At 48.5% G+C, this 14,647-nt stretch overlaps 1 protein-coding gene across 2 annotated transcripts in view; it reads right to left on the reverse strand.

Annotated features, from left to right (window-relative positions):
• Positions 1–12,029: 12,029 nt before the first annotated feature.
• The window catches only part of LOC137423302 (uncharacterized), a 90,645-nt gene continuing 88,027 nt past the window's right edge, over positions 12,030–14,647 (reverse strand). The window contains exons 12-13 of one of the 2 annotated variants that reach the window (XM_078774369.1): positions 12,364–12,658; positions 12,030–12,167 (exon numbers count right to left, since the gene is read on the reverse strand). In XM_078774369.1, coding sequence (XP_078630495.1) covers positions 12,368–12,658 — 291 coding nt within the window. In that variant the 3' untranslated portion in view covers positions 12,030–12,167; positions 12,364–12,367. Of the gene's footprint in view, positions 12,168–12,286; positions 12,659–14,647 lie in introns of those variants that run through there. The other variant, XM_078774368.1, reaches the window with a different exon arrangement.

Here is a 14,647-nt window from a genome sequence, read left to right on the forward strand (position 1 = left end):
GTGCCCGTGGCTCTGCTAGGCGCCGACTTCCTCTGCGCACACGGACTGCTGGTGGACGTCCAACGGCGTCGTTTAATCAACGCTGAAACCTTCAGCTCCCTGGTATGCACATTGAGCAGCTCCGCGCCGACCGAGCTGGCATGCGCCGTCCCGGCGGCGAACGAGTTTGCTCGCCTGCTCACGGAGTTCCCGGCCCTCACGCGGCCGACGTTTTCGGCCGTCGCAGTACGGCATGGGATCGAGCACCACATACCAACCACGGGCCCGCCGGTCTACGCCAGGGCCCGCCGCCTCGACCCAGCCAAGCTCGCCGTAGCGAAGGCCGAATTCGACGCGTTGGAGCACCTCGGCATCGTGCGGCGCTCCGATAGCGCGTGGGCCTCGCCACTGCACATCGTGCCAAAGCCGGGGGGTGGATGGCGCCCGTGTGGCGACTACCGCCGTCTCAATGACGCTACCACCCCCGACAGGTACCCGATCCCGCATATCCAAGACTTCTCCGCCCGTCTGGCGGGACGGGTCATTTTTTCGAAAATTGACCTCATACGGGGATATCACCAGGTACCTGTCAGGGCGGCCGACGTCCCTAAAACGGCAGTCATCACGCCGTTCGGCTTATTCGAATTCTTGCGGATGCCGTTTGGTCTCAAGAACGCGGCTCAGGCGTTCCAGCGCTTGATGGACGGCGTGCTGCGTGACCTGCCGTTCCTTTTCGTTTACCTGGACGACATCCTCGTCGCCAGCACGTCCCGGGCCGAGCACCTCCTCCACCTCCGGACACTGTTCGAGCGCCTCAGCGAGCACGGCCTCATCGTCAACCCGGCCAAATGCCACTTCGGCACGACGGCCGTTGATTTTTTGGGCCATCACATCACCAAGAACGGGGCCGTGCCGCTGCCAACCAAGGTCGAGGCCATCACCACGTTCCCGCGTCCCCGCACCATAAAGGCCCTGCAGGAATTCCTGGGAATGGTGAATTTTTATCACCGCTTCGTGCCCCGCGCTGCTCAGCTCATGCGGCCCCTCTACGAAGCCCTCCGGGGCATGCCGGCCAAGCACGACATCGCCTGGTCCGCAGCAATGGATGCGGCCTTCCAAGGCTCAAAGCGGGCCCTCGCCGACGCAACACTGCTCGCTCACCCGGTGCTCAACGCTCCCATCGCCCTCACCACGGATGCCTCCGACTACGCGGTGGGCGCCGTACATGAGCAATGGGTGAACGGGGTTTGGCAGCCACTCGCTTTTTTCAGCCGGCAGCTCCGGCCGAACGAGCTCAAATACAGCACGTTTGACCGGGAGCTCCTCGGTCTACACCTGGCCGTCCGCCATTTCCGCCACCTCCTGGAGGGCCGACCTTTCACGGCGTTCGTCGACCACAAGCCGTTGGTTTACGCCATGGCCAAGGTCACGGAGCCATGGTCGGCCCGCCAACAGCGCCACCTCTCCGCCGTGTCGGAGTTTACCACGGACATCCGGCACGTCGCCGGCAAAAACAACGCCGTGGCCGACTGTCTTTCCCGGGCCAGCGCGAACGCGGTCCACCTGGGCGTGGATTTTGCGCTTATGGCGGCGGACCAAACCACCGACACCACGGTGCAAGCCCTCCGGGCGGCGGACACGGGCCTCCGCCTGGCCGACATCCCCTGCGCGGACACTGTCCTGCTCTGCGACGTCTCCCAAGGCCAGCCTCGCCCCATCGTGCCCGTCGCCTGGCAACGCCGCATCTTCGCCTCCCTCCACGGCCTTTCCCACCCGGGCCGGAAAGCTTCCCAGAAGCTGGTGTCGGCGCGTTTCGTCTGGCACGGCCTTCGTCGGGACGTCCGCGATTGGACCAGCGCCTGCACGGCCTGCCAACGGGCCAAGGTCCACCGACACACCCAGGCCCCGCTGGCACCTTTCACCGTGCCCGAACGACGTTTCGACCACGTCAACGTGGATCTGGTGGGCCCCCTCCCCCCGTCACGGGGGTTCACACACCTGCTCACCATGGTGGACAGGACCACCAGGTGGCCGGAGGCCGTTCCCCTCGTCTCCACCACCACCGCCGACGTGGCGCAGGCTTTCATCGCCACCTGGGTCGCCCGCTTCGGCGCACCGGCGGACATCTCGTCAGACCGCGGTCCACAGTTCACCTCCGAGCTGTGGGGCGCGGTCGCCCGCAACCTGGGGATCAAGCTCCACCGTACTACGGCCTACCACCCCCAAGCAAACGGGTTGTGCGAGCGATTCCACCGCTCCATGAAGGCCGCGCTCATGGCCGGCCTTCAAGACGTCGGGTGGGCCGACCGGCTGCCGTGGGTCCTTTTGGGCCTTCGCACGGCCCCCCAAGGAGGACCTCCAGGCATCCACCGCCGAGCTTGTCTATGGCCAGGTGCTACGCGTCCCGGGCGAATTTGTGCCCGACGCTACCAGTCCCTGGTCCGCAGCTCACCAGCGCTCGGACCTCCAGGAGGCCGCCCGACGGTTTGCCCCCGTGCCAACATCCCACCACGGTGACCCCCAGTCCTACGTCCCCCCAGCACTCCGCACAGCGGAGTATGTTTTTGTGCGTCACGACGCACATCGGTGGCCACTCCAGCCGCCGTACGACGGGCCCTTCCGGGTGCTGCGACGGGACGACAAGTCGTTCGTCATCGACATCGGCGGCAGGTCGGACCGGATTGCTGTGGACCGCCTCAAGCCGGCGCACGTGGACGTCGACCACCCACCACGGGTGGCCCTTCCGCCGCGGCGAGGCCGTCCCCCGTCCACGGTGCCCCCCACTCGACCGCCCACCACCTCACCGGACCCCCTCCCACGACCCGCCAGGGGTCGCTTCGGCCGGGTCATCAGGACCCCCCTAAAATTGACCCTGCCGGTGCAAGTCGATTCTGGGGGGACGTGTGTAGCGGCTGCCGCTGAGTTTTCACAATCGCCTTGCACCTATCAAGGACGCGGAGCGATCACCATGCCGGGCTCGTCCAGGACGCCCAGGCTCGCCCTCAACTTGCCAGGCCGCAGCCAGGACGCTGGGCCACGCCCCCTGGCGCCGGGCCTGGGCAAACCCCCTGGCGGAATAGATATATATTGCTGACTGATAAACGGTTTTTCAGAGTGCCTGAGTGTTTGATTTCATTAAAGCAACTCAGATGAATTCTAGCTTTTTGTCGCGTCCATTCTTCCGATCGATGTGGGAGCCCCGGCTCCTTCAGGGTCTTTAAAGCGTCTAAATGGTATAAAGGTCTTAAATGGTATGAGTGTAAAGCATCTACGAGGTCTTAAGGGTCTAAATGGTCCAACTATAAGGGGTCTAAAGGGTCTTTAAACTGTATAAGGGGTGTAAAGGGTGTAAGGGGGTCATAAGAGTTTGTGCTGTCTTAAGGTCCAAAAGTTGCGTTCCAACAGTATGTAACGGATTTAATAGACATAGGCATGGTCCAATAATATGTAATTAATAGACATAGTCATGGTCCACGGCACGTTCAAACAGTATGTAATTGATAGACTCTCACATGGATCCATTGGTACATTTCTGCAGGAGGTTGAATCCCAAGGCAGAATTTTTACCCATCACAGGTCGGTCGGTGAACCCCTGGGTTTTCTCTCACATTATTTATGGTATGACTCATGACCCCTCATCTCCATCCTCCCCCAGCCCACTCACGTTGCACGCATTCTTCCAGAATCCCACTCACGCCTAACTTCCACAATTATAAACTCAATGCTCACTTCGATTCCTTCAATCCCTCTATTCTCTCATCTGTGCCAGTCTTTATTAATTCGGTGTCTTTATTAATTCTTTCTCTCCTCCCGGACACGTGCTTGTTCGCTCTCCTCCTCGTCTCGACTTGTGCCCCGCCCCCTATATCTCGTTTTTCTTCCACCTCTGCTCCTTCTTTCTCAAATCCACGTCCTCACTTAGAGACTTTTCCCAGATTATTTTGCATGGTTTTGTTTAAATATGTTTAAACCGCAGCCGTGATGCTGACGCCGCCCTCCCCCCCTCCACCCTCCCCCAGAATTTCCATATTTTAAACGTTTCCCAGTGTGTACCCTGGATTAGAATAGGTACACCGTATCCATGCGTGTCGTAAGAGACGACTAAGAGGGTTGGCGTCAGGAAGGGTATCCGGCCATAAAAACATTGCCTCAAAAAGAGAACCATGACAATTACAACTACATATGGGCAGGGTACAGCCCGAAGTGGAGATCGGTTTCTGAGGTTTGGGACATGGAATGTAGGGACAATGACAGGGAGATCAGGAGAAGTGGTGGAAGTATTGGTCAGAAGAAGTGGACATATGTTGTGTGCAAGAGACTAGATGGAAGGGAAGTGGTGTGAAAATGGTGAAGGGTAGGCAGGGACAGAAATACTAGTTTATGTGGCAAGGATGCCTGGATGGCGTGAATGGTGTTGGTGTCCTGTTTTCTGAGGAGTTTGTAGACAGTGTGGTGAGTGTGACTAGAGTGAGTGATAGGTTGATGATGGTGAAAATGATGATTGGAAAGCTCTTGGTGAACGTCATCTCGGGATATGCTCCGCAGGTTGATCGGAGCAATGAAGAGGACAGGTTCTGGTGTGCGATAGAGAAGCTGATGGAAAACGTGAAAGATGAGGAAGTTGTTGTGGTAGGAGGAGACCTAAATGGACATGTGGGAAGGAGTATGGATGGTTTTGAGGGAGTTCATGGGGGTTACGGATATGGTGTGAGAAATGGAGAAGGTGAAAGGATTTTGGAGTTTGCTGATGGAGCTGATTTGTTGATTTGTAATACTCAGTTCCAGAAAGAGGATAATAAGCTTGTTACATACACATCAGGTGGGTCGACGACAACCGTTGACTACCTGATGGTGCGTAGGCGAGATAGGGGGCACCTCCGGGACAAAAAGGTGATCCCGGGGGAGGAGGCTGTTTCACAGCACCACTTGGTTGTCTGCGACATAAGGGTGAGAGGAGCGAGGAGAGCTCGGTGGGGGAAGTACCAACCGAGAATGAAGGTGTGGAGGTTGAAAGAGGTGACAGTAAGGGAGGCATTAAAAGAGAGGCTGAGTAGGGTAGAGGATGATGTGGTTGAGCTTGAAAGTGGTTGGATGTCAATGAAAGCTAGTCTGTTGGGAGCCGTTGGTGAGGTATGTGGATGGACAAAAGGACCACTGAGGCACTCGGAAACATGGTGGTGGGATGACGAAGTTGGAAAGAGGATTGACGAGAAGACGAAGAAGTTCAAGGAGTGGCAGAAGGCGAAGGGTACGGGAGCAGAAACAGCAGACCATGAAAGTTATAAGGCAGCCAAGAAGGCTGCAAAGAAAGAGGTAGCAAAGGCGCGGGAGGCATGTAGGAAAATGTTCAGAGAACGCTTGGATTCGGAAGAGGGTCAGAGAGCAGTATTCAGGATTGCAAAGCAGATAGCGAAAGAGAGGTGTGATGTGATAGGGGTGAGTTGCTTGAAGGATGAAGTGGGACAAATCGTTGTCGACCCAGATGGAATTAAAGGAAGATGGAAAAGATATATGGAAATGCTGTTGAATACAGAGAATGAATGGGATGGCAACAGAGAGTAACCCAGTTTTAGGACCGGCAGAGAAGATAACTGAGCAGGGAGTTGAGGAAGCGATAAAAGCAATGAAGAGGAGAAAATCGGGAGGTCCGACGGGAGTTGTGGGAGATATGTTGAAGGCAGCAGGAAGTTGGGGTGTGAAGAGAATGGCAGAGATCTTTAATCTGGTGGTGAAAGAAGGCCGCATTCCAGTGGATTGGGAACTGAGCACCCTCGTCCCTCTATACAAGGGGAAAGGTGACCCTCTGGAGTGTGGCTTGTACCGAGCGCTCAAGTTATTGGAGCATGCAATGAAGGTATTGGAAAGGGTGTTGGAGAGGAGGATAAGGAAGAAAGTGAAGATCGACGAAATGCAGTTTGGATTTATGCCAGGAAGAGGAACAACAGACGCGCTTTTCATTGTGATGCAGTTGCAGGAGAAGTACATGGAGAAAAGGAAGAAGTTGTTTCTTGGGTTTGTTGATCTGGAGAAAGCATTCGATAGGGTTCCACGCAAAGTATTGACATGGGCATTGAGGAAGTTAGGAGTGGAGGAATGGTTGATCAGATTAGTGATGGCAATGTACAAAAGAGCGCGCACAGCTGTAAGGACGAAGGACGGGAACAGTGGTGAGTTTGAGGTGAAGGTGGGAGTGCATCAGGGGTCGGTACTAAGTCCACTACTATTTGTAGCTGTGATGACGGTGCTGGCTCAGAACGTAAAGGAGGGTTTACCGTGGGAGCTGTTGTATGCAGATGATCTGGTGTTGATTGCGGAAAGTATGGATGGACTGAAGGAAAAGATGAACAAGTGGAAGGAATGTATGGAGACAAAAGGTCTGAAGGTGAATATCGGAAAGACAAAGGTGATGGCAAGTGGTAAAGCATGTGGTGAGGTGGAAAGAACTGGGAAGTGGCCCTGTGCTGTGTGTCAGAAGGGTGTCAGAGTGAACTCCATTCAATATACAATGTGCGCTGAGTGGGTTCATCAGAAATGTAGTGGTCTGAGAGGGTCATTAACCAGTGTGGCAGCTACATTCAAATGTAAGGTGTGCACAGAGGGAGCTGCAGATGGAGGAAATGTTGAGTTGGATCTTGGAGACGGCGTGAAGCTGGAAGGTGTGAAAACAATTTGCTACCTCGGAGACATGCTGAATGGAGAACGTGGATCAGACTCGGCAACGGTTGCAAGAGTGAGATGTGCATGGAAGAAGTTTCGGGAACCGAGTGTCGTGCTGATGAGGAGGGGAGTGTCGTTGAAGCTGAAGGGAAAGGTGTATGCTGCATGTGAGAAGTGTTATGATTTATGGGAGCGAGACATGGGTAATGAACGTAGAGCAGCAACCAAGGTTGGAAAGGGTGGACATGCGAATGGTTCGATGGATGTGCGGAGTATTGTTGAGAGAGAGGAAGACAAATGATGAATTGCGAAAGATGATGGGAATAGAGCCTGTGATTGATGCTGTGAAGAGGAACAGGTTGAGATGGTTTGGTAATGTGTTGAGGAAGGATGAAAGTGACTGGTTGAGAAGAGTGATGGAAATGAATGTAGAAGGAAGTGGAGGACGGGGAAGACCGAGAAAGACTTGGTTAAAGATGGTGGAAGAAGAAATGCGGGCAAGGGGGTTAACAAGGAGAGACGCAGAAAATAGGGAAAAATGGAGAAGATTGTCATGGGGACCGCAAGGCTAACCCCCGCTCTAGCAGGGAAAATGGCCTTTAAAATGCATGTTGTTGTGCCAGTACTCGGTTATCTTGTGCCTTTCCATTCGATATTTGAGTGCTGCCAATCCTCACTTCATGTTTTCTCCCATAGCTACTCCTGCTATCTACCACTCTCTGTACCTCCTCTACTCCCCCAATCCATTTACAGATGATTTCACAGTCTTCCTGTTCCCCTTTGATCCTCTGTCAGTTTGTGAACCCTCCATGACACAAGATTTCTGTATACCCAATTAATTATTTAATTTCAAATACAAGATACAGTCCTTCAAAATTAACTCGCTTTATATTTTTCATAAGCAAAGACAAAAAAAGCTTACCGTTTACATTTTCCTTTGTGGCTGAAAAACAACACCAATGAAACAGCTCTGGAATTACAATTTTTTATTTACCAGGTATCTTGCATTCTTTCCATCCAATTAGTTTGTACATCAGGGTATTTAAGAACTATGTCCATTTAACTGGAATCTGTAAAGCAAATAATTTACACTCGACTTAAATTGAGTAGTGTACAAATTATGACTAAAGTCACCTGCTATTGATAAGTCTGCAAAATAGCATTAAAGCATTTTCTCAAACATTTACATTTTGGGAAAACAAGTGAATTTTCCATTCAAGTTAATAAGCCCATTTTTTGTTGGTTTTTTTGCCCATAAATTACAACGGATAAAAGTAAAATAAACTATTAAAAGGACAGATGTGAAAATAAAAAATAATAAAATAAAATGAAATAAATTCACATTAGTCTGCAGAACAAAAATAAATACAATCAATTTTTGATTTTTCTGCAAGAAGCAAACAAGTGCAGAGTGCGAACGACACACCAAATTATTTGAAAATGTAGTTTTATGAAAACATGTGTGCTTTGTTTCAAGTAAAACCGTTTTATTTCTTTCAACCGCACAAAGTTTCACTCCAACTGTCCCACAAAAAAATGCTTCGAAGGACATAAATGAAGTTGTGTTTGTGTATTTAGTTGCGGCTTATCAATGCTTTGCTAATGGAGAGAAAGTACATGATCGCATATTCGGAAAGTTGTGCTTTGAGTAACCGCATGTTTATCCAAGTATCCGCATGTTTAGCCAAGTATCCGCATGTTTAGCCAAGTATCCGCATGTTTAGCCAAGTATCCGCATGTTTAGCCAAGTATCCGCATGTTTAGCAAAGTATCCGCATGTTTAGCCAAGTATCCGCATGTTTAGCCAAGTATCCGCATGTTTTGCCAAGTATCCGCATGTTTAGCCAAGTATCCGCATGTTTAGCCAAGTATCCGCATGTTTAGCCAAGTATCCGCATGTTTAGCCAAGTATCCGCATGTTTAGCCAAGTATCCGCATGTTTAGCCAAGTATCTGCATGTCCAGCCAAGTATCCGCATGTATAGCCAAGTATCCGCATGTATAGCCAAGTATCCGCATGTCTAGCCAAGTATCCGCATGTTTAGCCAAGTATCCGCATGTTTAGCCAAGTATCCGCATGTTTAGCCAAGTATCCGCATGTTTAGCCAAGTATCCACCCCTCGTGAGTTGGAATTAATGATAGTCAGGAATATAATATTATTTATATATATCTCAAAAGGCACTTTCAACCTACTTGGTGTACTGTGTTCACAAAAGTAGTAGTGTTGCTACCGACATTTGGCAAACAGTAATTACAAAGGAATTGATAAATGGACAAGATACATCATATACAAGTATTGCTGAATCATATTGCATGTTAGATGAGATATTAAACCATGATTAAAAAGCTGCTTTCCAGAGCATAAGTAGATTTGCATATCTTATACCGCTGCAAAGAAATATGGCAGTAATCTGTAAAACCAAAGCAAAATACATGCGGATGATTCATGCTACAACATTTTGTGAAACATTCGTAAAGATGATGCAAATAGAGAGACCGTTTGTTACCTCCGCCGCCAAAGGTGGATGGACGTTATGTTTTCACCCATATCTGTTTGTCTGTCCGTTTGTCTGTAAACAAAATATCTCAAAAAGTTGAGGACGGATTCGGACAAAATTTGGCAGAGATGTAGCGTATGTGACAATTACGAAATGATTAGATTTTGGTGAAGATCCAGATTCGGATCCGGCCACTAGAATTTTTTAAGTGATTCTTCATCATTGGGAGATCGGGCCAAAAACGATACATAGCCGGATATCTCAAAAGTTATGGATGGATTTGGAAGAAACTTGTTGGACAGGTTGTGTGTGTGTGACATGGACAAATCGATTCAATTTTGGTGAAGATCCGGATCAGGATCCGGCTAGTAGAATTTTAAGTGATTCTTCACCATTGAGTGATATGGCCAACCAGGTGGAGGTATGCTCTCTTCTGAGTGCCGTTCTAGTTTTATTATGTATTGGATAGGAGCAAACTTATTCATGGTTTCATTTCAGACCTTCTCACTCCTCTCTCTCTCTGGAACGTGACCAAAAGATAGCGGCAAAGGAAACAAAACCGAGCTACATGGGCCATAAGTATAAGGGAGGGCCTGAAGTCTGTAGGTTACGAGTAAAATGTCAACCAAGACTAGGTCTGATCTATTGGTTTTGTTACAAAATTTGTGGAGTAACATTTAGTGCAATTTTTTGTTGGCTGTAACTTTTTCTTTGAATATTGGATCCCAAGTGCCCTAACTTAATGTTAAGCATATATAAATTAACAAACGTGCAATATAAATACATACGGTTGACATGATCCACCCTCAAAGTGGTACAATGTGTGTTACGTTACCCACGTTGAGTGCTTATCAGGAAGGCAATTAGGGCTGACAGGATGGCCTAGATGGGTGCAAGCTCGCCTCTGAGCTATCTACCCTGGGTTTGAATCCAGACCCAGCTTTCAACGGTCATCCTGGTGTTTCACAGGCATCAATGTGTGTGCAGTCACTCGGATTAACATTAGACCGGGAGTCTCGTCTGCAGGCAATACTTGGTGGAGGTTACAGATCCCACTGTGTCCTTTGCGAAGAGTTAAACATCCCATCGCCGACATCATGAACAAATTCACAATTCCTGCTCTAACCTAAAGGGAGCATCAGTGGCACAGCGATGCAACCAGCAGCCACAGGCTGAACACTAAATTAATGAAAAGGAAGGCAATTGAAGATGTGAAGCCATTTGTTCTTTAATGCTTCAACCCACACAGTAAGGAGGAAGGAAAACGGAGGAGGGGATGAGGTTTGTGGTCGCATGTTTGTGGTCCCATAAATGAGTTGACATTATTACAGCTCTATGGACTTCATAGTTATGTATGACTGACTATGTGCTCTCTATGCTGTAGATAATAAAATGTGTTTTAATCCGTGCCTGAATACAAACTTTCAGTTCAGAAAAGGAAGCAAATCAATTCAAGCACAGGACATGGAAAAAATGAATTAAAATAGTTTATTTACTGTCAGTCGACTTGTTGCGTTTCTACTACTTTATCCTAACATTTATGGTTTATGCACGTGGGTTGTTGAATGAACATATTGCTCAAAAAGTTTTGTTTGAATAAATATTTTCCCCCATTAAATCGTTTAAAAAATTAAAATAAAACTAACTCCTGCACTTGCTTTTCACCACATTGTTGTGTGAAAATACTTTGTTTGGCCTACGTTTTAACAATTGCTAAGATTCCACATGCAGTATAGTTTTGAACTTGTCATATTTGCTTACATAATAAATATATGGCCCCAAAGGTGTTGGATAGAATAAATTGGTGCTTAATAAAAAAGACGACGAAAAAGATGGAAAATTATTGGGTCATCCTTACTATAATTCCTGGACCAGTGTGTTTTTGTTTGTGTGTGTGTGTGTTTGTCGAGCTACTCCTGCCGTTCTGAACCGATTACATCCAGACTTGCTACATAGGATAAACATAACCCCAGTTAGTGCAAAGGGGTGTTTTTATCTTTGCTGGTGGTCTTGGCGAAGGGGGGCGGGGAAGCAAATTCTCTATGTAAATGTGTATTGTGTAGTGCCGCCTTCAGGTGGGAGAGAGTATTACAAGCAAACACCTTTTACAGCACAGTATTCCTGTCCCCACGTCTTTTAGTGCAGAGAGGAATTTTGAATACGCAGCGAGAGGTATTTTGAACAAGCATTTTGAGTATTGCGCTGCAATACATGTCCCCTACCGGCAGTCTGTCGTCTGGAAAACTGTTGGGGAAATTACCAAAGTTCAAAATGCCATAACTTTGTCAAAAATGATCGAAACGTCGTGAAGTTCAAACGTGATCTGTAACTTATCATGAGGAAACCATGTACCAAGTTTGAAATCATTAGCATTAAGAGTTTAGAAAAAAAGTCCAGAAAACTGTTCTTTGCGTGACGGACGGACAGACGGAGGGAGCGGGTGCTTCTGGTATCGATAAAGAATGTTACAGACTTGGAAGTGATGGGAAGATAAATTTCGCAAAGGCAGGTGAATGACCAAATATAGAAAACCCTGCCAAACATGATTTCCCTAAATTCTTCCTGAGTATAGTGGAGCCCAGGTCATAAGTAAAATTCATTTGTAGTTACGGTGTAAGAAGTACACCAAAAGTGTGAACATTGTAATGTTAGTACCGGTTGTATGACATCACATCCAACCTCTTCTAGGCTCTCTTTAGCATTAAAAAGTTTCCAAAGCGGTTGCTGGGCTGGCAGGGTGGTGTAGAGGTATGTACAATTGTACACCCATCCCTAAGCTGTCCAGCCTGGGTTTGAATCCCGAACCAGCTATACAAACAAAGGATGGACGTTAAACTGGGCGGCATTAGTCCTGTCAACTGGCATTAGTTGGTGGACGTTAAAGATCTCACGGTGTCCTTGGTGAAGAGTATGCGAGTTATCACCGGCACCATAAACAATATACAAATTCCTGCGATTATTACTGCTGGGAAGGCAATGGCAAACCACCCAGTATAACCTTTGCCAAGAAACTGCTACGGCAGCACTGAAGTTCTGTAACAGAGTATGGTACAATTGGTACATCATAATCAGAGAAAGCCATTGCTATGATCATACCAAATACTTAGTCAAGCTTAATTGTTTCTCAAGAGAAAAACAAACGGGACGACAAATTGATGCTGGCACCAAGAAAACCAAGGCTAATTATTGCAACTGCGATGCACTTGACATTATATTATTCTGATATTACCTTGCTAAGTTTCTAATAAATCATTTGGAGTCGCTTGCTCTTCGGAAGTTGAGTTCTTGTGCAACACATCCAGCTGAAACTCTGCTGACTGAAGGGATTCCTCCAACTGCCGTTGTGTGATGAGCACTGAAGCCTTGAGGGCAATGAGATGATGATAGTCTTTAAGTTGAGAAAGGCTCAGTGATCTTGCCAACAAGCCTGCCATGGTAGTCTCTCGTATCTTCAGGTCACGTTGAAGTTCACGTGCATCTTCCAGTTTCCCCTGAAGGTCCAGCTGCTTGCGTGACATTCCTTGCTACAGGGAAGACATGGACATGAGGGAAACCAGGAACAGGAGTGTCAGATGAGGCCTACAATGGCCCTATCTTAGATTTCTTGCAGACATAATGCAAGTCAACATAATGTGTTGCATAAAAATAAAAATCTCAACAAAGGATGAAATTTTTTTTTTTCTTTTTTTTTTGTATACAAGATCGAGGCTCGTGAAAGAGCGAACATTTATCACACAGAAAGACAAACCGACACATAACCGACAAACCGACACATAAAACAAATAACATCGGGAGCGGTAGACAAGATGGGGAGAGAGGGGGAAGGACACAAACACAACATTTGAGAGCAGGAACCGAGAGACATGGAGACATCGAGAGATCTGTGGGAGGGAGAGGGCTTTGGGGGGGAGGCATGGGAAAGGGGGTGGGAGAGGCATAAAACATATGGACACTGACTGCCAGGACTACCAGGAAAGAAGTTGGAATTACAAACAACATGGATCTGGGGTGAATTAGTGGGGGTAGAAAAGATCAAGGTTTTGGATGGGGGAAGATAAGAGATGGTGGTGAACAGCTGTTTTAAAGACCTGGAGGGAGGAGTGGGATTGAAGGGAGTGTGGGAGTTTGTTCCAGAGGCGGGAGAAAAGAGGAATGAAGGAGTGAAGGTGAGCAGAGAGCCGAGATTTCGGCAGTTTAACCATCAGAGGCTTGCTGGCAGATCTTGTGCGACCTGTAGGAATATTTGGGGGACAGAGCACAGAGAGAGCTGGGGGAGCAAGGCCGGAGAGGAATCGGTAGAAGACAGAAAGACCACCTACCTGCCTGCGGTGAGTGAGTGAAAGGCCCTCAGAGATAGCTTCATCGCAGGAGATTCCAATGATTCTGAAAGCTTTGGTTTCAACAGCGTGAAGCCGAGCTAGGTGTGAGGCAGGAGCACCAGCCCATAGGGGAGAACAGTATTCCATTGAGCTGTGGATGAAAGCCTTGTATGTTGTGAGGAGCTCAGGTGTGCCTAGGAAGGACTTCGCACGACGGAGGATGCCCAGTCGGCGACTGGCTTTGCAGGCCAGCTTGGAAATGTGGTTTTCCCAAGAAAGATCATGGCAGATAGTGAGACCCAAAAGCTTGAGCGACAGAACTTCTTGGAGAGGATTGTTGAGAAAGTAGATGGGAGGGTTGTCCAGTCGATCTTTTCGGAGAGACATAGTAAGAGTGTGAGATTTGTCAGGATTGAAAGACATGTTCCACTTGTTTGACCAGTCTGTGATTTTGTCCAGGTCTTCAGAGAGTGAGGAGGCTGCAGACTGCCGATCTGAGGGAAGAGGAATGGAGCGGCAGAGAGTGGAGTCATCAGCAAAGAGATAGAGAGGATTTTCCAGAGTCGGAGAGATCATTGATAAAGACCAGAAAAAGCACAGGGCCCAGCACACTGCCTTGGGGAACTCCAGCCTGAACAGGAAGGGGAGATGAGAGAAATCCATTCAGGGCCACACGTTGACTACGACCAGAGAGGAAGTCCGCAAGCCATGCATGGAGATTTCCAATACCATAGGAGTAGAGTTTGGTGAGCAGAGCTGGGTGCCAGACCGTATCGAAGGCACGTGATATGTCAAGGGAGACGGCTCTGATTTCCTGTTTGGCATTGAGGACCTCCATCCATTGTTGAGACAGGAGAAGCAGCATGTCCAGAGTAGAGTGACCTGGTCTGAATCCAAATTGATGATCAGAGATCAAGCCATTGGAGAAGAGGAAAGATTTCATATCCGAAGCAATGATGGATTCCATGACTTTGCTGATAATTGGGAGCAGGCTGATTGGTCTGTCGTTAAAAGGATCTGTTTTTGCACCTTTTTTGTGTAAAGCGGTAATGTTTGCTGATTTCCAGGATGCTGGCAGATGACCTTGAGCAAAAGATAGGGTGAAAAGAACAGAGAGAGGGTGAGATAGAGCGGCAGAGCAGGATTTTAGGACCCGTGGGCTGAATATAATTCAAAGGACCTTGTTTATGGGTA

The sequence above is a fragment of the Myxine glutinosa genome, chromosome 3 (genome assembly GCF_964187855.1).
Source record: "Myxine glutinosa chromosome 3, kmMyxGlut1.1, whole genome shotgun sequence".
Taxonomy (NCBI): domain Eukaryota; kingdom Metazoa; phylum Chordata; class Myxini; order Myxiniformes; family Myxinidae; genus Myxine; species Myxine glutinosa.